The following is a 25456-nucleotide window of genomic DNA, read 5'->3' as shown; positions in this document are numbered from 1 at the left end:
GTCCACATGTGATTACTAAACAGCAAACAACAGCTGAAACAATCGATAATTTTCATACCCTTGAAGGACAGAATGCAAGCCTCCACGTGGAGACATGACAAATTTCATGCATGCCTGTTAAAAATTCAGTTATCCAGTAAATAATGCTCAGGGGACTCAGTAAATCAGGGCTGTAGAGCAGCAGAAGTTTCTGCTGAGTAATTCCCACTTCTGTAGAACTGTTTGCAGGTTATCAGCTTTCACTAAAAAAATATGATCCTAGTCTTGACAGGATGTACATGTCTTTAAAAAACATGAACTGCATCTACACTGAGGTACCTGATAACCTAAAGAAATCGCCTGGACTTTGGAAGAAATTTGTTTCATCTCTTTCATTTCAGCTCCAGATTCCTGGTCCCTGTAACTCCAGAACTGAATTTCAAGCACTCTGGAAAAAAAGTCAAGAATTGACTCTTTGTTGCAAATTAAACAGCCATGCTTTCTTTAGTTTACCTTTCCTGCTGCCCTTGGGTCTGAAAATTTCATGATATTAAACAAAATCACTGGATCTGCAGTTTTGAATGGGACAAAGAGGAAGCTGACTGAAGAACAAAACATGGAATCCAACTGATAAAAGGGAGATGGAGGTTTAGCCTGACAAGGTAATCCACCTGAAGAACAGTCCTTCAGTGTAAACCTGGAAAGATTAGCTAACAGAATCCAGTTGCAAAATCCATCTTTCCAGATACTCATATGAAGGAGATTCTGCACAATGTTGCCAAAGCAACACAATGGAAACTGAAGTCTGGGGAGCACGTCATGCTGTTTGGAGATCACATTAATAAACTCTTCCCAATACATGATTGTCCCAGAGTAGTCCATTGAAACATATTCCGCTGAGTATAATTACCCATGATTTATACTTTTTACACTGAATTCAATGATATGGTTGTTATTGTTTATATAGTCCTCATGAAAGATCTGTATAACCATTATTAAACCACTAGGTTTAACTACTTAATAACAGTATGTCCTAATAAAAATATTACCAATATATTGTTTGCATGCTTTTTGAGGTAAGGGACAGATAAAGAACAATTTAAAAAGTGGTAAAGTACATTAGTAATTATATTACAGAACTTGAGATTTCCTACCAGAAAATTTTATCACACTGTCTCAGAATATCCAATACAATGTACACATATTATAACCTTCTTTTCCAGCAGCCATAATCTGTCAAGCACTATTTGATTTTCCTCCTAAAGCCTGCTGCAGACACCCATTCCTTACTGGATAATGCAGCCTATTTCCATGAAAAGAGAAAACGTACACAATCATTTCAGTTTGCCTGCTGGTGAGCTGATACTCAGGAAATAGTAAATTACTCCAATTTGAACCCACTACACTTGTACACTCTGTAACTTTGATTTCCATAGGACGCAACAAAAAAAAGTTCTATGGAAACATGTCTCAACTGAGATTTTATGCAAGTCAAATTTTACCACTGAATTTTCAGCTTCAGTTCTGTTTCATCTGAATTTTCCTGTATGTACTCAGACTGTCTCAAAATGTTTTTATTTAAAAATATCAAGAGAAAAAAACTCTTTATATCCTATACTTTTTAAAAAGAAATGGAAATCTGACTTACCGTTTTTTCAAAATGTCAAAAGTGATGTGGCAGAGTTTCATTTTTTAGCTAGCATGAAAGAAGCTGAAGATGTTTAACAAATTTTCAGAGCCTTCTGCTTTCCCCAGCTCATCACAAGCCCCTGGTTGTTTCTCTTTTTTTTTTTCTAGAACTCAAAGCTAGCTCCAAAAATCAAGGTAAGCCAAAATCACATTCCTTTGTGTATTGAGGCCCCTCCCTCATAATGAGGGATGTGACACAGCAGGTACAAACCAAGCACTGTTTAGGCTACTTCAAATAGGCTCCTTGTAATTTAATTACCTGGAATACTGAAACAGAGCAACTATATCATTGCCTTAAAACACAACTACACAGAGAGAGACAAAACAGGGTCCAAAATGTGCATTCCTGCTCCCAATCAGAAAAAAAAAGTTCCAAAACATACATAAATAAGATCAGAAAAATTATCTCTCAGGAAAAAAAAAGAAAAATCTGTTTCTGAAACTGAATGTAAGGCTTCCTGGATAGCTTGTGGCAAGATACTTGTCCTTTTCTATTTAATGTCTGTAAGACTGGAATAAATGTACTAACTTCACAGGGGTGTTAAAAGTATTAACTGCTTGTGTTTGCACAACTACTTTGAAGATGAAAAATTGCTATTTAAGTGCTAAGTGTCAATTTGTATAAATAAGCAAAAACTAAACACCTGCACAAACCCGAACAGAATTCTCCTCTCTCCAGGTACAGCTGAACACAGAATCAGAAAATAAGGTTCTTTCATCCACTGTTGTATCTCCAAAGAAAACAGCAAGTACATTCAAGTCCTTACTGCCTCAAATCCTCCTTGCCACCCATTGATCCTGTGACTTATATTTCACAGTTTTTAAGATGTGCTTACTATACTTGTAACACAAACATTAACATTTAAAATCAGTGTTATTGATGAAGCTGTACTGACACAAATCAGTTTTAAGCAATAAGCTTTTCCAGGTGTAGCTGCTGTGAAGTCCCCTAATGAAAACTTTCTTCTGTTTCAAAGTACTGTTTCAACTCACAGTGATTTCAAATACTCCATAAATCTTTCAAGAACAAATGAAGGAAATCCACGTTTCTTTGTCCATACTAATTTATTTCTAGTTAAATATATGGCAAAAGAGCCAAGAACTTTGAAGACATCTTACTAAACCTGAAGAAGTGGTTAACATTCCTGTTATAATACTTTTGTCAGCCTTCTGTTTCCCTTAACTCATACAGCTGCTTTCACCTGCAGCCATGGCTTCCAGGACCTAGGAGTCCTGGTGGACGACGAGCTGACCATGAGCCCGCAGTGCCCTTGTGGCCAGGAGGACCAGTGGCACCCTGGGGAAGAATGTGACCAGCAGGTTGAGGCAGGTGATCCTCCCCCTCTGCTCAGCCCTAGTGAGGCCACATCCGGAGTATTGCATTCAATTCTCCACAGTTCAAGAAAGACAAGGAACTGCTGGAAAGGTCCAAGTACCAAGTCCTACCAGGAAACCTGCTCCAGCAGGGGTTCCTCTCTCCATGGGTCCCTGCCAGGAGCCTGATCCAGCATGGGCCTCCCAAAGGGTCAAAATTTCCTCTTAGGCATCCACTTGCTATAGCATGGGTCTCCTTCATTGGCTACACATGGATCTCTGCATCCCCATGGACCTTCACGGGCTGCAGGGGGCAGCTGCTTCACCATGGCCTTCACCACGGGCTGTAAAAGAATCTCAACTCTGGCACCCGCCTTGACCAGCAGCACATCCACCTTTGGAGCTTCCAGGGATTGGCTAAGCCAGACATGAAGGAAGCTTCTAGCAGTTTCTCACAGAAGGCACCCCTGTAGGCCTTCTTGGCCATGCAAACCCACTACACCCACCTGGACATGCCTTGGCAAGGGGGTTGGGCTAGATGATCTCTAGAGGTCCCTTCCAAACCTAATTATTCTGTGATTCCTCTCCACAGGAGAGAATTCTGTGAACTGCCAGGGAGAGGGAAAATTTTTATTCGCAGAGAGGCTGAGAGAGCTAAGACCATTCAGTCTGGAGAAGGCTCAGAGGAAAAGTTATTAATGTGTGTAAATACTGGATGGGAGGCATCCAGTATTTACACACATTGAAGAAGTGCTAGCCAGACTTCTCAGTGGTGTTCACTGACAGAACAATAGGCACAAACTAAGACCAGGATATTCCATCTGAGCCCAAAAACTAAGCCTTTATTGTTAGGGCAGTCAAACACTGGCACAGGCTGGCCAGAGAATCCCTATCCATGGAGATACTCAAAACTGGACAGGATCCTGGGCAACACTCTCTCTGACCCTGCTTGAGAAGGGGGACTGAACTAAATGAGCTCAGGAGGTCCTCATCAACATAATGACTCTGTGATTCTTACTTCCTTGTCCCTTGAAATTGTTCTTTGATAGGAACTGACTTAGTAAATTTTTCCTTTAAGACTAAAGGCCTCGCTTTCATTCAACAGCTCACATTTTCACAGAAATCGCCTGGGTCTTCATTCTAATCAAATTATTAAATACTCTCAAACAATGTATTTGAAATGGCCTTAGTTCATTAAGTCATGGTACAATTTAATTTAAGAGCTCATCATGAATATACAAATCAAGAAACACACTGTACTCTGAGCTGAGCACTTGGTCTTCTTTGAAAAATCTCTCAGAATCTTACCTCTACACAGTGTAAGCTCCATTACATCCATATGCTTGTTTAAGATCTCTCATTAATTCTTATATACTTGATATATGTCTGAAAGAACACTGTAACATGAAACTTTTGCACTAAACATATGCAAAATCAATGGCAATTTTATATATATTTGTATATCTGTACAGACACAGAGATAAAAAAACATGCAAAAAGAACCATGCATCACATACAGTAATATTGCATTGAAAGTTCAGCAATTCATCAAAGACATTATTTGATCTTTTAACCTTTTTCAGTTAATTGCTCATTCTCCATCATTCAGGCCTATTTTTGCCTACAGACATTTGGATCATAGAGAACTGTTGGAGTCCCTTCCCCCCTGCCATGGAGCCCTGGGAGAGGGGCCCTGGGGGACAGACACGGGGTTTCCCTGCCCCTGGTCAACCTTGTTCCCCATTGGTTGTTTTGTGTTCCCCTGCGTGGGCAAGGACCCTCGGGTCCCGTGATTGCCACAGTTCCTCGGCAGAGCCCCGGCCATGCGGCTGGAGAAATAAACATCTCTGAAAATATCTACCAAGAATCGGTCCATAGATATTTCTTTTCCACAGGCCTCGTTGTCTGATACATTGTGTTGCAGTATCCACACTGTAACAAATGGTAGAGAATTGCAAGCAGAAGGATCCCCAATCCCTAAGGACAGCGACTGATTTGTGAGTAAACTCTGGATTTCTCGTTTTCGTTTTGCTGTTCCATCTCTAAACTATGGAGGAACCGTGGAAAGACTCTTGGCTCTCAGAGCCACATATGGACATTCATCTTAAACTTGAAAAGATTCTTGAACAACAATTTGTAAATTTTAGCTTAATTCAAGCTCAAAAGGAACTGAAACATTTCCTTTCATGGTTGTTTAAGAAGTTTTTCTATGTTTCTTGGGATTTGATTCTTACCAAAGACTTTTGGAAGACCGTTTGGACACAGTTAATTTCTGAGTCAAAAAAATGCCAATGGAAGAATGTTTTCATGAATATTATTTAATTACCGAGACTGTTGAGCAATGTTTGCTGTGTCCTTGCAAAGTTAAAACTGCTTCAGGGACCGTGCGACCACGGCCACGTGGACCAAGCTCTCTGCAAGCAGCAGCGAGGCAGTTCCCGTGCGCAGGAGGAGCGACGCGAGCTGCAGTGTCAGCAGCGGAGTGAGGTGCGTCAGGAGCCCGCCCGGCCCCGCGCAGCGCATGGTGCAGCGAGCCCTGTGAGAGGAGCGGCGTGTGGGCAGCGATGGCAGTGGAGCGGAGCCACGCCCAGCCGAAAAGTGCGCTGGAGCAGGGCATGGGGGGTCGTCACTCGGGGGCCCGGCTGAGACGTGGGCACGGCGCCAGGCAGCGGCAGCACAGCTGAGAGCAGAGGTGGCGGCACACGGGGAGCTGAGCGGCGCGGCCCTGAATGCGACCCCGGGAAGAGTGCGCAGGTACGAGCGGCCCCGGCAGCACTGACAACCCTGGCAATTCCAACACAGGAGCGAGCAAAAGTGAAAGAGAAAACAAAAACGTAGCGAGACAGAAAACAGCAACCACTCGGAAAAAGGAAAAAAGCATCATAGCCAAGGTTTTAGGAATAGTAAAATGGTATAATGTTAAACAAAATTATGGATTTATAACAAGATGTGACAACCAGGAAGACATATTCGTTCATAAAACTGCTATTAAAAAGAATAACCGTGAAAAATACATCCCAAGCTTGGGAGATAGAGAGGTGGTGGAATTCAAAATTGTGCAAGGTAGAAGAGGGTTACGAGCATCGCAGGTCACTAGGCCTGATGGTGTTTCTGTAAAAGGCAGTATATATGCTAAAAATCGTAGTCATGTTAGACAATATCTCCATTATAAGCCCCCCCTACAGTCTCCCTTTCCTAATCCCACCTTTCCCTTTTACCCTATGTCCTATTACCCCCAGTGTATTCCCAATCCGTTTTTTCACCCATGGTTTCCCTCACAAAACCATGCCTTTGCCAATTGTTTCCCCAAAAATCCCTTTCCAATGTCGAGTGGGGGATGAAGAGGGGGAGGGAAGAAATTAACTATTGCTGTTTAGCGTTCCAACAGGTCCAAATAGAAGAAACCCTCTCCAGCCTCAGTTTCCCACAAAGCATGTCCAGAGAGTCCTGTCTCCCTCCTGTCAGCCCTTAAGATGTTCCAGAGAATCTGTTTGGACATTTAAAGACTCAGGAGAGTGGCTTGTTTTGTTTTGAAACGGTCCTTGTTATCTCATGCTTATCCAGTTGTTTCAATGTTAAGTTTTAAATCTCTTTTTGTTAAAAATAAACGGGTGAAATGTCGGGGTCCCTTCCCCCTGCCATGTAGCCCTGGGAGAGGGGCCCTGAGGGGACAGACACGGGGCTTCCCTGCTCCTGGTCAGCCTCGTTCCCCATTGGTTGTTTTGTGTTCCCCTGCCCGGGGGAAGAACCCTCGGGTCCCGAGACTGGGGCAGTTCCTCAGCACAGCCCCGGCCATGCGGCTGGAGAAATAAACATCTCTGAAACATCTATCAGTAATCGGTCCTTATATATTTCTTTTCCACGGGCCTCGTTGTCTGATATATCGTGTTACAGAATCCCCACTGTAACAGAGAACTGAACAAAATAGAGGTCTCTTGCCTTGTATTAGTCAATCAGAAGATTAAATCCAGATTAGGTAAGAAGTAACACTACTACCTTCCAGAACTTTTTCAGTATTTATCTAAGATTGTGTTTTGGGTTTTTTAATAAAAATAATGCATTTTAAGCCTCCTCAACTGATTTAGTTACATAATATATAGATGAACTAAAGTTTCCCATTTTTATTCTAATCTTATATAGCTTCTATTTGATCTATCATGGGAGAACCTCAGAAAGTTCTTCTTCTTAGAGAGAGACGACACATCTCAAATCAGTGATCCACAGAAAACACAAGAGGTATTTCTTGGAAGGGAGCAAAAAAGGGAAGGAAGGAGGGAGCTTTTGTAATACATTTCCATTGTCTAAACAGCAGTAACATGTATAAGAAGCAAAATCCAAATTTAATCTTCTAATAGTGAAATTTCAAGATGTATGAATCCACAGTTACGAGGAGATACATTTGATCAAGTCTTAATCCAGGATTCAACTAGGATTTTTGCAAAGTTACCCACAGATTGGTACTCTGATTCCTTCATTGTAGTGAAATAAATGGGAAACACTCTAAAATAATCACTAGAAGTTGGATGACATCCATACAGAACAGTATTAAAGACCAAGGAGTCTACTCTATGCAGCAGAATGTTTGTTTTTAATTACACAAATTATATATGCAAAAAGCTTAGGTTTAAGCCTTAAATAGCAAAAATTCTGTCACACAACAGTCACAGGTGCAAACAACATAAAAACACACCTGGAAAAATACTCGTGCAAACTATTTTTTTAAACACAGATACCAGAAAACACCTTTTTTTTCTATAGAATTTTTACAGATGTCTTCTTGTTCTAAAAATACCCTGCAGTCACTTTTCAGACCACTTCCGATAAACATTCTTCCTGCTTGAATTTTTTTTTTTACATTTATTTAAATGCTCATAGAAAGAGAAAATAGTTTTACCTTCAGACTCAGGAAACAAGTCTGAAAATCTCTCCTCACTTTATTTTACAAAGGGTATTAAACTCACCAGTTTGCCACCAGTGGTCCAAGACAGGTACCTTGAAGACTCTTTTTGACCATTCTAGAGTGTCCACATCACAGTGCTCACCAGCTACAAACATCGTTCTGAACCTTTAAATAAAAATAAATAAAGTCGGTATCTTGATCTGGATGTGGAAAGGAAAACAAGATAATAAAGACAGTAAATGTCTCCAGCCACTGTCCCAGATCAAGGGAAAAGACGAAGAAAGACTCTTACTTTTTGTGTTCTCTTTCCTACTAAGTAACAATTAGAATATTTGCAGTATAAATTTAAGCTACTTAATACTTCATCATCTAAAAGAAATTTTATTTGCTGAATGAAAAGACCTTGGGAGACCAGAGGCAAGCAACTGTCAGTTGAAGTAAAAAATAATTAAATGCTCTGTACACAGTAACTAGGTAGATATCCTCTTTAGCATTGCAGTACAATCTCCCACAGCCAGATGCATTGCATTGACATTTTGTTTCACTTCAAGTCTTTTGTCACTCCATTTTGAATGAAGACAACTGCTGAACACAGAACTTCATTCTTGTCCTTCAAAAGTGGACACAAACTGCACTGATTTTGTAAAACCTGGAGACTTGTGGCCACAAAAGGAGAGTATTCTTAGATATGGTAGGCATGACACAAATTTCACTTCAGGGGGATGTGATTTAGTAAGAAGACTACAAGTTTCATCTTTCAATGGAAATGAAATCCACAAAGCAAATTAGGAAATGATGAGAAAAATCAGATCAAGTAACCCAAGGGAGTCAGAAATGAGAAAGTAAAATGCACAGATCAGCATGTCTGACCACAGAGCTTGGAATACCTCAAAGAAGAAACCTACAGATCGACCTTTCATATAGAGACCACAGACATGCTGCAGCAAGGCTGCCCAAGCCAAAGAGCATACTTCGACTATTCACACTCCATTCCTCTCCAGAGTACAGACACATGCTGACAGCATAAAAGGCAGCCTCTCACAGGGCAAGGACTAGCAACCTACTTGCTGTGTAGATGCAAGGCAGGAGAATGTAGAGAGTAATGCAACATCTGGAGAGAACATAAGTAAAACATGGGATGAAATACCATATGCATAACAAGCCACATGCCCTAAAATAGAAGAATTTTTGATAGTGATGCTTGGCCTAGATATAAAAAAATTGTATGAATTTATTGTCTTTTAGATCCATTTACAGACCCATAGTTAGAGGAAAAAAAACCTTCCATAAGAAAAAGATTGGGAATTAATCACCAACGTAGGCAACGCTGTGCCAGCTAGATATAACAACCTGAGAATGCTCTTATCTGTGAACTAAATAGCAGCAACAATCACAGAAGTAGCCATAACAATGCTTTGATATAGGAAAGTCAATTTACTGCACATCTAGTTGCAAACTTAAGAAAGTCAGAAAATCTTGAAAAATATTACAATGTTGAACTTGAACATGTAGATGAAAGAATTCAACTTCCTTAATTTCAGAACAGTGTTTCAGCCAAGCCTCCTTTCTGACACTCCAAGAGGGCTTGGAGTGGTTTCCTTCTCAGAATAGAAGGCAAGGGGTCAAATGTGTAAGTAGTTTTCACATCAAACAAGCTTAGTTTTCTGTACTCATAAATATTCAACACTATTTTGGTAAACTGCTTTCTGAGCACACTGGAAGATACTGATTGCAATGAGTGTGACCCCAATCAATATCTTGCACTTGAATACTTTTAATTGTAAAGCACAAGCCATTGCTGACAATTACAGTTATTAACTAACTAGAAGTTACAGCACAGATTGAAGCTTATGATAGAAGAAAACAAAATATTATGCAAGTATTAAACACAAATACGTATTTGATGAGACTTTTTTAAGACTCATGTTCACATGCAGGGCACTCGTGGTAAGCATGACTCAATTATATGCAAAATTCTGTCCTTAGGCATGCAAAATCAGTATTGCAGCTATGATTTAAAAATTAAATTAATGAATTCACTAACTTCACATACCACTGAAAAATTCTGTTAAGTGTCCTTGTTTTAAAATAGGGCTATTAAAGCACCAAGAACATATAAGACTTAGGGAAAAGTTAAGATATCTTGTTACCCAAAAGCAGAATTCCTGTTTTTTGAATTGCCAGCTATAATAATCAGATTTAATAGTCTGCAGGCTCAAGATTAACTTTACATTGTGAGAAGAAGACAAATTAGCTCTTTGGCAAACTTACAGCACAAAACCACCAAGAAGAGTATCAGAACAAAGTGCCACAAGTCTAAACATAAGAACTACGGAATTATTTTCTCCTCTCAAACAGTATAGCAAAACAAGGGATGGCAATGGCTAGGAAATGTCTCATTGAACAATTTTTTAACAGCCCACTTAATACTTCAAAGCATGTCAGTGCATCTGCTATTACAATCACCTATCCCTGCAATGCAGTTAATTGGGAAGAAAGGTCTTAAAGCCTCTCTGTTAATGTACTCAGCTGTTCTGAAAACCTACATTCCTAACATGAAATTCAGCACAATCAAGCTTTTAGGCCCTATACAGGAATCCAGCAGAATGGACCTCAAGTGTCACCTCATATATAGGGGACAGATCAATGCTCCTAATGGTCCCGAAGCAATATAAATTGTTCCATGCAGCACATACATTTTGGTGTCACTCCAAGCACAAAAGAAACCACATCTCAAAACTATTTTCCAAAAGCTTAAATGTCCACATGGCTAATAATCTGAGCTTCACTTTTCCAAATTAAAAGATTGTGGAAGATTTTTTTTAAAATTCTGGAATGCACACACTAGTTTGGGGATTTTTTTCTGACAAACTCTATCTGCATCATATTAAATACGCTTTTTTCCCTAAAAATATAGCAATGAAGGTTCATTTGCACCTCTTAACATTAACCAGAAATAAAAAAACTCTTACTAATTTTTAATGCACCTGGAGACTACATACTTACATACATTTTTACTATTTATTTCTTTCTTTAAACATGTAAAATTTAAAAAAAATTTCACATCTTCCAATTTTTCTCCATTGGTGTGTTTGTTGATTTCCCTTCCTGAACAAATTTTACCCTGGATGTGAGAATCCAGTCATGGGAGGTTTTGGTGACAGAGTCACAAGAGACACAGAACACAACTGCAGCTCAGCTTCACAAAGGCTCTTCCAGAGCACAGCTCAGACTCCACCAGGAGGGGCCATACATGATAAACAGCAGCACAGAGTAGGAAGCTACAGCAGAACTGCATTATGTACTTCAATTGTAGTAAGTTCTGGGTCTTAATCACATATCCTCTTAGCAGCATGTGTGAAACATCAATTCTATGAGAAAATAGTTCCTTCTAACAGTTTTGAATTTGCTACTTTAATTCCACATCCTCTTGTTCCTGTTTTATGAGATAGATAATGGAAGTTTCTTATCTACTTTATATTCATTATTTTGCACAGTTTTAATGCAATCTCATATTTCTTTCTAAAGCAAGTGCATCATTATCTGGTATCAGATGAACAACCTAGAATCTCTAAATGCTCTTGATATAAAACTGCACAGCAGTCTCAACTGACCAAAAGTCGAGCAAGCAAAGTAGACTATGGGACACAAATGGCAAATTATTACTTGTATGTTAATCTAAACTGCTGAGTTGTTGCCCCATTTCATGCAAAACCATCCCTTGTCAATTGTTTGGAAATTAGAACAATCCAGCTCAGAAAAGTCAATTATAGGACAAAGTGTGATTCCAAATATGGGAAGAGTTAATGGCTTGGTATTATGGAGTTACCTTCTGAAGAGGAGAATGGATTCAAAGAGCTGAACAGAATATGCTTAGGTAGACAAAGCTCATGGAATTTGGATGTTACTTGTTTTTCAAACACAACAGGCAGCAATGGTCAGCAGCACTGGATTATAACAAAAGCTATGTCTTTAGATCTCTAAAAACATGTGTTTGAACAGTGATTTTGACCTACAGTATTAAAACTAAACATCTGTTTTACTGTTAAGCATGACCTGTGTTTAAGACATAGGTGACATTTTGTGTCAAAAGCAAACAAATTTCAAGATTTGATTCCAATAGCCACAAGGAATTTAAAGCATACACACTAGAACCTTTGGAAACCTCATATATAATTTTGTGCAGAAGCCAGTGATGCCACAAACATCAGTTCTTTACAGAAATTTATATAACTTACGTCATTTCAAAAGAACACAAGTTTGTTTACAACTCAATTTACTCATGTAAATCAAATACTCCCTTTATGTATTGAAGCTGGCATTGCCTACCACATCTTCTCTTTATCAGTAACTGCCTTTTTTAACATGATTTTTTTAAAGTGACATTGACATTTACCATTTATTTAACAGGACTTTTCAGGAAATAAAATGTACCATGGTGGAAACCTCTTTCAGGACTGCATTCCTGGATGCAGATTCTCTAACATAAGGATCCATTTTAGTGTATGTAGCACAAAGACATTTCAGTGATTCTTCACCATGTAACAGAGAAGAAAGCATGATAGATCAAGTAAATGAACTAAAAGTAAGACTGCTTTCAAATTGGATCAGGCAGAATTCACTTGACCTTGAACAGGAAAGTCCATCCAAGTAACACCCAAACCCAAGTATTTTCCTAGAACAGAAATTTTAATCACCTGATAGACTTTGTTAACAACTGTACCTACTAGATATTAAATACTGCATTAGAGGGTTTAGTAAAGAGACATCACATCCCAGTGAACGACATGATCCAAAGCTGAGTGAATTACGAGACAAATAAAGCTGCAGACAAGTGGAGAAGCTCATTTGATATGACTGAATAGGAATGATGAAATACCTCTTTACATCTGTGGCAACTGATACTGTAAGGAAACTCTTATCTGGAATTCTCATTTGGCCAGAGAATGTGACAACTTACAAAGCAGGTTAGCAGATTTTCCATTAAATGAATACTCTAAAGACAAAGTAACTGCCTAAGAAATACCAAGGAACAGTAATTAAATTTTCTAGCATCTGAATCACTTTCTTGTCAATAAGCATCATAGGACAACAGTGCATTAGTGTCTCAAATGAGCTTGCTCCTTATTTCAAGGAGGAGTAAAGATTGATGATAGCAGTCAAAACAGATGGAAGAAAGTAATGATAAACTTGTAATGAACATCTCAGGAATAAATCCAGCTTACTAATAATAAACTTTCCTGAGCAATTAAGAATGTGGAGGACTAATGAAGCTACACTGCTTTGCATCTTCCCCTTCTCTTTGAACAAGGGTGATAATAGATGTTCTTGGGACTGAATACTGCCTATACAGCCTGACACAGTCCTTGTTTAATACTGAGCAATTATTCAACTTCAAGATTAGATGTGATCCAAACCCATGTATTTTTCATTTTTAGAATGTTTACCATAAGATATAGAAACTTGGTCTGTAGAAGTATTAAACACTCAGAGATCCAAGTTACTGTGAGAAGCATTTTATTAATCTAATGCTAATAACACATTTTAACCATATAATGCTATGAACTCTGAAACAGTGGTAGTTCAGTGGCTCAGACAAGATATTTAAAACTAACAGAAGACTTTGACCTTAATCTCTCTGTGCCTCAGCTTCCCATCTGCAAAATACAGATAATACCACTCTCTCATCTCACAGGGGATTTGTGAGGATGAACTAAGTCAACACTTTGAAGCATGCTGATAGTATAGTGATAAACACCTTAAAACCAGTACAAGATAGCAAATAGCTCTTTGGATACGTAATCATAAACAATAACAAAGTTTTGGGGGAGCAACCACAACACTGACTAGCTGCTGACTGAAGAAACACTGAAGATTCTGTGCACTCAACAAAATGAGAGGTCATAAGGGAAAACAATATGGGATGACATAATCCAAGACTGTATTACAGAGTATAAGCACAGGAGAGTAAAGTAAAAGATGGAAGAGTAATCATAGCTCAGTAAAAGCTCTTAACATTAGAGTCACAGACTTTTTAACAGCTTTCATCTCCTCCAAACTATTAATATACATTTACAAGCAAATATGTGTACACCTAAATTTTCAATAGATTAAAACGGCACGCTACAGAGAGGGGCAAAACCACAGATATTCAGTTATTCTTAGTTCATGCAGCCTGTTTCTGGAAAAAATTGCTTCCAGTGTATCCTTACTTCACCTTGTTAGAGAGTACTGCTTTCCCAAGGCTGCCTCAGGGTCCTGCTGACGGATTGCTCTAATTGCAGTTGGTGAAGTAAAAAAGGCAGCTACTTCATGCTCTGCTAGCACGCGGAAATAGGCACCAGCATCTGGCGTTCCCACAGGCTTCCCCTATGGAGAGAATAATTTAAAATGTCACAGGATAAAAATACCTCATAATTCCGTGACAGTTCAAGGCTTGAACATGTAACAGTAGTGGTAGCACAGCAACAGAAGTAATTTCACGTAAGACTTCAAAAGAGGCTTTGTTAAAAATAATAATACCATGAGTGTATTCACTTGTAGAAATAAAATCACAAGCTTTGGGAACCATTCCTTACATGAACACAGCACAAACTAGTTGCTACTTAGAAAATTAAGACAAATGGATATGCAAATGAAAAGACAGGCACAAAGATACATTATTGCACTGGCAGCAGAGGGAGTCGTGTCTATACCCACCCTGAGAAGCAGTCTGGAAAACACCCACACTCCCTCTGAACAAGGAGCCTCTGGACACAGTGGCACTGCAGCTATATTCCCATGCACAGGCAGCTTTTTCTTACCTAGAAATTTTTCTCAGTTCTGGAAAAATTCCCACTTAGCTGCTTACAACTGGCTTTTTCGATCATTCATGCTACCCCATGTGAAGCCTGGAGAGATCCTGAAGGGCCCATATTCTGTTTTAGTGTGCTACCAGACTGTGGTCTGGTTTGGGGTTGGGTTTTTCTTGAGCTAAGGGGCATAGTCAAGAGAATTGTAAACACAAGTAATCATTTATGACAAATTGTTCAATGGTAAGCAATCCTAATAAAAAATAATCAAGAATACTTTTCTGTGGTGTTGAAAATATGAAAAGCAGTCAGCACAGAATCATCTAGTCACAACCTTACTGTATGTGTAATTACCACAGTACATGAACTGCTCCATACATAATCTGAAATCAAAAGGTGATGTTAATGCAGAACGAGTTTTTGCTCTACAGGCATCACCATAACCTTTTCACTAGAAGGCCGCACTTAGAAGATGAACTTTGACAGAACACACAAATCGAGAGATGCACACTTTTCCTACTTCATCCAGCTGGGCCTGAACAGTGACAAGAGCACCAATGAACCATCAGATTTAAAGAACACAGGACAGCCAAAGCTGGATACATACTAGCGGTTTTGCAGCCCTGTTACTGCTGCTGGCGAGATGTGTTCTTAAAAAGAGGATCACCATAAAAGATTTTAAAAAACAAGACAAAATAGAATGCACAATTGAAAAGCCTTTTTTGTTAAAAGGATGAAGCAGGCAGTGAGAAACAAATGGAGAGAAAATAAATGAAAAAAACCAGTTCCCAGCCCAAGCAGCAGAGAGTAGTATAATCAACATCAAAACTCCTCTTTTTGCAATTAGCCTATTTTTAAGTACCAAAAAGAAATGCAAAATGATGCTTGCCGAAAAAGTGAGTTACATCCTTTTTCCTGTCAGACAACACAGAGTACCCAAAGAAAAATCTTTTGCCAGACTGTCTTGAAGCATCACCCTAGCAGACTTCTTCATCACAACTTTCATACGTTCATCAGTATTTGTTCAAGAACCTGTTTGTTCAAGTCGACATCCTCTCGCTGTAATATTCACTATACCTGCAGATCTGTAGGCACCTGGTTAAGAGTTCAAGCCCACAGCACTAATGCTAAAACAAATAGCCTCAGACTCTGAAAAATGCCAAATTGCCACAAGCTTTGCAGTAATTATGTAACTGAGTAAGTGTCAATCATCTTGGACACCAAAACACCTAGCTGTGGAGCCAGCTGACATTGGTTAGTCTGCCAGTAATAAAGTAGGCTGTTACTTTTAACGAAAAGTAAATATCCAGAGCCCATAAGGCTATGTCTGGGCCTGAGCACACCCACTCCCTCCCAGGTCCCACTTCACACCTGATCTCTGCCTGAACTGGGGCACAGACAAGCCTGTGCCTCAAACTTCCAGCAAGCCTGAGCCTATCTTCCACACAAACTGTTAAACCTTCAGGAGTGCATGGGTAAGCATGCAGGACTCTGACAGGTGGATATTTATGTCACAGGTAAGCGAAGGAAGTTTTGGGTAGGAGTTACCAGTCTCAGATATAGGAGAAAACCAAATAAAACACAAACAATAGAAAGAAGAGAAAATTCACCTGACAGTTGAATAAGACATTCATTTAGGGAAAAAAAAATCTGGCACACCTATAAAATATTCTTACTGATTCTGCAGAAAAACTTCCAAAGTGTCTTGGAAGCTGTTTGGAGTTTAGCAAATGCATTAAAAAGAAAAAAAAAATTGACATAATGTGTGAGACTGAAATGGTTAATGACTCAAACATTTTTAAGATCACTGAAGGACTTTGCCCACTGTAGCAAAGTGTGCAAAGAAGCAACTGCTCATCTGCAACTACCAAACTCCATCCCTCCAAATATGCTTCCTGACGGGAATTTGGACTATGAGTTGAGCCACCTGACAGGGAACTTGAGATAAGATAAAGGTGGCACTACTGTCCAATTATCTCAGATCTATGGAGAAGTAAACAGGGCTGGGAAAGAAGAATGTATCCAAGAGGGAGGCGGTGAGTTTTTGGTGGTGTGATGGCAAAACCTCTGGTCCACAAAAGACAGGAGTGAACATCCACCACTATGGGACAATCACGTGAGAGGCAGCGATCATGTCTTAGAAGGGGCCATAAACCATCAAAGACCCCCTCATTCCTTAGGCCTTCTACCAGAGGACTGCATGTGATTCAAAGTCTTGCAACAGATCCAGATTCTGCTGCGTAAGACATTGAAAAACTCCCTCACAGGGCAGGTGCTTGGGCATTCCCGTGTACACCTTAACATACATTAATACCCATTGAACTCTATGTTTCATGGGATCCCCACCACAGAGAAGACCAGAAGACCAACAGGACACCACTGGATCCACAGAGGTGGTGACTAACTTTCCACTTAAACTGTCTCCCTTTCTCTGCCCCCTCCTCTTCTCTTTCTTCTCTTTATCTCTCTACCTCCCATTTACTGATAAATAAAATCCATACTATTGACTTTGGCATATGGTCTTGTCTGCATCTTAATTAATCTCTCTAATAATCAGATTGTAACACATAAGCAAACCACATCTGAGACAGTGCAAATTAATTTCAGAGCCCAAAACCTACAAATAGAATTGCCAGAGTAGTCATGTATTATACAAAAATTTTAAGAAGTACTACAATATTCTGTGAGAGGCTTATTACCACATGCAATTTTTATTTTTATAAGTCAGCAATATAAACAGCATACCCCAGGGTAATTGGATGCAGAATATGCTGACGGACTGAGTCTGACAGACTGAGACAGAATACGCTGAATCAATGGGGACTATGAGAAAATGAGATGCTTCCACTGGATTTCTGTACAGATCAGTTCGAGACCTGTTGCTATTCAGTATTTGCATCAATACTGGAGATGAAAAATGATTCTTAAAAGTTACCAGCAATAATATCTATGGTTGACAGGAAATGAGAGCACAGTAAACACGAACAGGGCAGTTGGAGAGTGATCTGTCTCACCTAATTTAAAAGAGAAAAGAAAGAACAGACTTCTTGTATCAGCCAGAATGATTCCCACAGAAAAGACTTTCTTTTAATAACCTACCAAGAGACTCTGAGACAGACAAACAGATAGGAACATCTTTCTGGAAGCACTTAGATTTAGCATGCAATTTCTGAGATGTTGAACAGCTGAGCAGACATCCTGAGGCAAAATGTGCTGATGATTTATGATTTCATACATGATTATCAAAAAAGATTCAGAGACAGCAAGAATTATCAAGGGGATAGGAAAGTTCTTGTACAGAGAAAGTGAGAAACCACCAGGATAGATTACTTGAGGAAAGAGACACAGAGGAAGAACTATAATAAAATGTCCAACAATGCAGGAGCAACAGTGCATCAATTCCCTTTCTGTCTGACCCCTAACAACAAGGGGATCTTCAATTAATGCTAAATCCAAAATTATGAGGAAATTCTCTCTATATAGGAAATATTGTGCATGGAACTCATTGCCACTAAAACCTGCTGATGCCAAAGCACACCCAAAATCCTGACATATCAGGATTCAAAATAATATGGTTACAGTGTCATTCATCTTTCTGATGGTGACCCTGTTGCCAAAGCTCCACTGAAGACTTAAGATGACGTCCTCCTGCATTCATCCACAACCAGTATGGGTGATGGCAGAATGATTACAAAACTGCCAGACTTCAGAGACAGTGTTTGCTTCGTAAGCTGATGATACTGGCTTACAGAAACAGCAAGAAAGGCTGGATGTCTTCAAGAACCATGCCAAAGGAGAGTAACTTCAAACTTGTTGCTCTTATGGATCCTGCAAATTTGCTGCAACTACAGACTCCAGAGAACCTTGTGAGAGACTCCAGGCACTCACAGATGTCTTGCTACTGCTGTGTGTAGGACAGCAGCTCCTTCTCTGACCTAGACCACTCAAATGAAGTCTGTAATGCCTGGTTCTTGACAAGTGTGGGTATCCTCTTCCTTACCCTTGCTCCAGTTCCAAGTGCCAGACACTGGAACTACAATGCTGCCTTTTTCCTGACATCACAGGACCACAAGTAGTAACTAAACTTTCTCTTTATATTGCCCTGTTGCTTACAGCTTGAAACCCTATTAGCAAGAGCAACCCAGAGTGGGCTGTGAGACTTCAGGTAGCTTATTTGTTCATGAAGTTTGTCATGTCTTGGAGAAAAACAACACAGGACGGATTATTGAAAACAAACAAGCCAAAACAAAAAATAGACTTGCTTTTGTATTCAAAAGAATTCATCACCATTTCACATTTCTGACAACAGCGTAACAGCAAGAGAAAAGTGAAAGCATAGTTCCCATAGTTACTGTTAAAATGACAAGTTGCCACCTAAGTAATTTAAAAATAAACAAAACACTTGAAGTAGTGAGGGTATGAAGCCAGCACAGTTTACTTTCAATAGTAGTTGTCCACAGGCAAAAGGAATGTGGTGCTCTTTCTCCCCCCATGGCTAAACAGCACACTGATACTCCCTAACCCAGAATACATTTTATTTTCCAAAACCAACAGTTTAAACTCAGAGGTACCTTTACAATTACAATAATCATGTTGATCCCCATGCATTCACAGAGATAAAACATCACTGTAAGACGACTATGCAACAGAAAATGCTGAAGGACTCCTTACTTCACTTTCTATTCCTTCTTGGCTTACTCTACACCTGCTAGAATGAAAAACTCTTCATTGCAGTGATTATCTTCTGACAATTCATGCAACAATTTTAATGTGGCCTAGCACATCATCAGTGTTCCAAAGCAGTCACTATAAAACTTCCAAAGTCTTTTTATTATCTGCAAGCACTTGCCAATTTTCTTACACTGCTTTCCTCTTCTGCTTAACTATTGTAGCAGTGCTGAGTTAATCCCCTTAGAATGAAGAATCTAATTAACATCTATTAGGTGCTTAAACATTAATTAGACTATAGTAATTTAATACTCAAGCTAATACAATATTTGAGTCTGTAAATGTGCATTTCTGCTACTGGGTGAAGTTTTTGCTCTTTCTTATTCAGAAGATCCAGGAAGTCAACCGTGGTTCCCAGCCTTAAAATTCTAGGAATTTAGTGGGATATCACTGGGGTTTTTCCAGACAAACTAGAAAACTGAATTCTTTTGCAATAGAATAAAACTAAAAGGATTGAAAACTATTTCTTTCTATATTTTTTATTATTTTGTTTCTATTTTTTCTAGTGAAAGTAATTTATATCTTTGTTATAAGTGGGGCATCCATGAATACACTTGTGCAAGGATTTTTCCTGCTCCTTCACTGCAGTCATCAGCCCACTGTGCACTGAGGAGTGCACGGAGTGGGATGGGAGGAATACCACTGGACATCAATATCTTGCAATGTGGCAAATGTTATGCAATTATTAAAAAAGAACTGATCCCCAATACTTCTCTCTGTCCTCAGTTTTTCCTCTTTCACACTTGCGTGCTTCACACATTCCCCTAAGTAATTCCATCCAAAAACATGGCTAATTCAACTATACCAGACTCCAGCCTGCTATGCCCTTCCCTTTATGACCTTTCCCGAGTGTGACTTGGGGTAGAGAAAGAGATAATATATTGCCAACAACCACTACCTTATGCACTGCATTTCAAAGAAATGATATCACCCTAAATGGTATTTGTTACTCAAGGAGTTGACCGCAGGGCAGGGACAAGATCCAATGCATGGCTAGAGGTAGCAGTACCACTACACCACTGGGTAGCTCCCTAATACACTGCATTTGAGACAGTGACTGGGCTTTTGTGCAGAAGCTGAGGAGAGCTGTTATCAAGGTATGCCACATCCATGGATTCTGCAGTGGCCAGGAACAGGCCTGGTACACAGGCAGAGCTGGGATGGGGCAGGTGGTCTCTGATGGAGCTTGTTGATCCACAAAACTTCCCTCACAGCCCCTGGAAAAGTGTTTCCCAAGGCAGAGCAGCTCTCACAGGCAATCCAGAGACTCATGCTGCCTTTCCACAGCTATGCAATGAGTGCCCTAATTCCACCAGAAACCTCCTAAACACAGTCCCTCACTCAATACATGTACAGGAAAGGAGTATGCACACCTGCGTGGGCATCTGGACCTGCTGAAGCAGAGAGGGGATGTTCCTGCATGTTGTCTCACACGGTCCTCTCACAGGGGTTGCAAGCACATTTCATAGAAATACAGAATCATAGCATGGCCTGGGTTGGAAGGGGCCTTAAAATTTCATCTAGTTCTAACCTTCCTGCTGTGGGCAGGGACAACTTTCACTAGACCAGGTTGCTCAGAGCTCCATCCGACCCAGCCTTAAACACTTCCACGAATGGGGCATCCACATACACATAAATACAGTATTACAGCACAGTTTTTCCTGGACTTATCTCACAGACTGTGGGTCCTGGAACTAAGGGTGTTGAGGTCCTCACGATCAGTGGGCTTGGTGGAGTGCTCTCCCCTCCCCTGAAGATCTGTTCATGATGTCTGTGGTACGGGCACACACACCATGCCACATCTCAAGAATGGTTTTGCCATCTCATCAAGAACATGGTGGTCTTCTAATTGAAATTAATGCAGTTCTGCTTGTCAACCCTCTCACATGTTGCAGCAGGCTTGACTCTATTAACAGGGTGGTGTGACGGTGCTAAACAAGCTTTTGGGCCTTTCAGAGCGCTTGCTGTCAAGGTCCAGGTTGCCCCTTGCTCAGTATTCTGGAACACCAACGCAGTGGTTCTTACTATTGGAAAATACAGCAGTAGGAAAGAGAAAAAATTTAAAATCATTTATGTTCCTGCCTCATGATTAGAGAGAAAATCAACAATAAATTCTGAAAAAAATAACAATGTAATGCAGCATGATTACTTTTTTGAGCAGCAAAGTCAGGATGCCGCAGGTCACTAATTGGACTAGTCTCCTCGCCACCCCACTAGGTTTCATCCCCTGAAGGAAAGGAATAAGCCCCAAATGTCATCTGAGTCTTGGGTTCAGTTTCCTTGAGTGGTAGAGAGGAAAGAAGAGACAAGTCTCCTTAGAAGTTCTGGTTCCAACCATACAGCTCTCAGTTGCATCCAACTCAGATCCAGGAAGTATTTTTCATCACAAGACATGCAAAACACAACACCCTCTCCTAATTCCAAAATAAAGGTAGTCTAATCAATAACACAGGTACACTCCACCATCTGCTATTTCTAGTTCTGTTGTTCCAGAGTTCCTTACGCCACTGACCATCGCCCTTCACACAAATGTAGACAAGCTTGAAGAACAGTGAAGTAAGTTTTCCTTAAAAATTACTGTAATAGGTAGGAGAGTATAAACACTGAAGATACACACACAATTTAAACATCTGCGGCATGAAGAATAGACAGGCATAAACAGGATCATCTAGATCATCAGTTGGAAGAGATGGTGCCATTTCCAAGGGGGGTTTTTTAAACTAGATCATACCTCATACAAAACTGTAGTATTACCATGAAGGAGAGGTCCATAGCAAATGTAGGAATGGCCAACGACCCAGCCTAAATCAGAAGCTGCCCACCACACCTAAAATTAAATATAAACAAAATTACAGTTAGGAGTTATAAGAGGCATTCAAAAATGCTTACATGACATTTCAATAGAATTACCTCACCAGGTTTGAGGCCATATACAGCTGACATGGTCCAGTTTAGCATAACTGCATAGCCACCTGTTGGTCTCACAACACCCTAAATGAGAAAATTTGAGTATTAAGTACTTAAGATTAAGATTTGAAGGATACAATTATATTGCTGTCTTCAATCAAATGTTAAGGTTTTAGCAGCAATAGAATTAAAGTTGTCTAACTCCAATACTTCTCACTTAAGAAAAGGATCTATTCCAATAAGAATATACTAACACTTCCACTAAATAAGTAATTTTGGAAAACAAGAAAAGGATCTATTCCAATAAGAATATACTAACACTTCCACTAAATAAGTAATTTTGGAAAACAAAAAACCAAACATACAATGAGACAAACATTCAGAAGATAACTAACAAAGCTAAAATTCTCTCACGAAAGTTGGATATAAAAATATTTAGTCAATATATGTTCACAAAAAATAAGATATTAAGTATTTACCTCACTTAAACTGTACCATCCAAATGCTAGGCCTATTTTTAATTCATTGCCTACTCTCTCTGTATCATCTCTGGAAAAGAGAAGCACCTGCAAAGTAGACAATCCCTAAAACAACTGGGGTGGATTACTCCATGAAATGTATCTGTCTTTCTGCCCTGACTCTTTTTAAAGATGCCAGAAAATTGGCTTAAACCTATATATATTTTTGAAAGTTTACTATCTAGTCTGAAGTGCACATATGAATGCTAAATGAACACCATCCCAGTCTTCAGCTAAAAGAGGGATTTAAAAATTAGAATGAGAGATTATCAATAGCATCATGCACCTTGGTAAACCAAAAACCAGCTCTAGAACATTATTAAAATTTTGGAAATATTTTGCAGTATTAGTATGGTCAATATACATTTCATCACCTTTTAGTACACTATTACCAAAGAAAGAATTAAGTAAACTATGTCCTGGTGTTCTAAACTAAAATTCAGATTAAATCCACTGGACCAAACAAATATGCACTGCACAGACATTACAATGCAGCTGTCTTTCTGTGCCACGCATGGTACATTCTCTGATGTACTTAATAGAATGAAACAGACACTTTCAAGTCTTATCCACGAAATGAGAGAACACAGAGATAAATTAACTCATTAAAATGGAGATTGCTAAGGCAGAGAATGGTTTACGAACACTTCACCAATTCCAGGCAGCAGATTGCCTTTGGTCCACTCAGCTTCTAACTTCGCCTTTGCTCTGAGATCAACAAAAGTTTTTTATGAAGGTCATAACCAAGTAGTTTTACTTGCATGACCATTTAAATTAAGTTCTTTAAATGAATAAAAAAGTTATTCACTGAGAGTTACTTATTGTAGCTTACTGCTAGTTGAAAATCTCTCTCATAAGGGTGATTAATTAAAGGTATCTGTATTTTTCTCTGCAGAGACAACACAGTGAAGTAAACTTCTGAGAACTATTACCTCTGAGATATTCTATTGATACTCAGTCAAGGAAAATACCTATTGTAACAAAGGACTCATCTTGGGCTTTTTGACAATATAACATACATATCCAAATTTAGGATATACATGTTGCTTTAAAAGGCCCACACTGAAGGTAAAAACAGAAGACATTTTTCTCAGAAAAACTGATGTTTGTTTTCCCTTACATCCTAAGAGATTCTGAACTTCACAGGCAACACCATTACATAATTTTTTAGTAGTTAAACTGCTCTCTTCAGGTTGTGTGATACTGTCTGAAACAGTGGTGGTAAGACTCTCGCCAGAAAATTGTATTCAGCTCGTCTTCCACACTGTAAAAGCGCATTGCAAGTACCAAGCAAACACTCAGAGAGTTCACTGTCAAAATGAAATCCTTTAAAAATAGATTGTTAAAACTAATTTACATTCCAAAGCAAACATTTTCAAAGAATACCCTTTGTTAATTTTCACTTAATCTAAACTTCTGTTTTTAGGGTATTACGTACTCAGAATTGCGCAGTAACACAAGCCTTCAGAACATGCATTATTCCATTTAATCTGTAATGTCATTCACCATGTCTTATCTACAAGAAAATTAGCTAATATGTAAATAATGAACAAGATTAGTCAGCAATAAATGCTACCACACAAGTGATGTATTAACTGATCTTGTCATTAAGTGACTATACTACGCTTACCTAAGAAAGTTAAAACACAGAAGATAGTACGGAATAAAAGACATTCTGCTTTCCTCAAAAGTTTATTTTGTACAAACATTTGAAGCAAACGCATCTTATTTTTATATTACTACTATTTAAGTAAGCAAACATGATTTATTCCTAGACACTGCCTTTACAATAGTGAAATGTGAATAAATGAGATTAAACCATTTCTAGCAGTGCTTATCATTTTATAGCACTGTGCTCTGGAAAACATTTTCAACCTTTTCAATTAAATATTTTTTCAAGGGGAACTGCAAATTCAAGGGGAATTTTCAAGGGGTCGCAGGCACTTAGACGACTGATAGTCCTCTACCTTGGGCAAACCTGTTGTACCAGATGTATACAGAATATAAAGTGGATGGTCTGAGGGAACTGAGACACATTTTGAACACTGTGCTTTTGCAAGCTCTTCTTCCCAGTCAAGATCACGACCTTTGGTAAGAGGAACATGGCCCTGCCCATTGAAAAATAAGAAAACTGTCAAAAGAAAACCAGATGGAATAAGTGTAATTCAATCAAAAAACATGTACTATTCAAATTTTTTATATAGTACTATTCAATTTTCTGTACATTCATACTGCTTTAGTTCTATTTAGTATTTAAATCTTATTAATATAATATATAAAATATAATTTTAAAATTAAAAAACAAACTACAATAAGTACAGTAAAATTTTACTTGCAAAAAAGTAAAGGCACATGCATTACACAAGCATCTATCTGAAAGTTAACATAAAGGCACTACAACTGTGCACCCACCAAATTAGGTCGGCGGTAAATGAGAACTTTATCAGGTTTGCTCTGTACCCTTGCCAGTGCTCCTTCCAGGAGAGATACGTATTCCACTTTCCTTTTCGGTTCTACTCCAAAACTTGCTGTTACAATAAGTTTGGGCTAAAAAAAGAAGTTAGATAGTTAATATGTACATTTGCAATATATTTTAGATATGTAACCTAATAACATCTTCCATTAAATTC

The 25456-nt window shown here is 39.0% G+C and overlaps 1 protein-coding gene and 1 long non-coding RNA gene across 6 annotated transcripts in view; both read right to left on the bottom strand.

The window, feature by feature from the left end:
- Positions 1-25456, bottom strand: part of ACSS3 (acyl-CoA synthetase short chain family member 3) — a 69611-nt gene that overhangs the window by 25882 nt on the left and 18273 nt on the right. For 2 of the 5 annotated variants that reach the window (XM_039570190.1, XM_039570193.1), the window contains exons 4-9: positions 25239-25373; positions 24794-24934; positions 22312-22392; positions 22133-22228; positions 14100-14251; positions 7944-8047 (exon numbers count right to left, since the gene is read on the bottom strand). In XM_039570190.1, coding sequence (XP_039426124.1) covers positions 7944-8047; positions 14100-14251; positions 22133-22228; positions 22312-22392; positions 24794-24934; positions 25239-25373 — 709 coding nt within the window. Of the gene's footprint in view, positions 1-7943; positions 8048-14099; positions 14252-22132; positions 22229-22311; positions 22393-24264; positions 24332-24793; positions 24935-25238; positions 25374-25456 lie in introns of those variants that run through there. The other 3 variants (XM_039570191.1, XM_039570192.1, XM_019279836.3) reach the window with 3 other exon arrangements.
- On the bottom strand, positions 19188-22113 carry LOC109143256. The gene is made up of 2 exons (XR_002043291.3): positions 21551-22113; positions 19188-21425 (listed from the first exon to the last, which is right to left on the bottom strand). It is a non-coding gene; the product is annotated as an uncharacterized LOC109143256 (long non-coding RNA).

The sequence above is a fragment of the Corvus cornix genome, chromosome 1A, assembly GCF_000738735.6.
Source record: "Corvus cornix cornix isolate S_Up_H32 chromosome 1A, ASM73873v5, whole genome shotgun sequence".
NCBI lineage: Eukaryota > Metazoa > Chordata > Aves > Passeriformes > Corvidae > Corvus > Corvus cornix.
The sequence above is the reverse complement of the archived record's forward strand: the minus strand, read 5'-3'. Positions and strand labels throughout refer to the sequence as shown.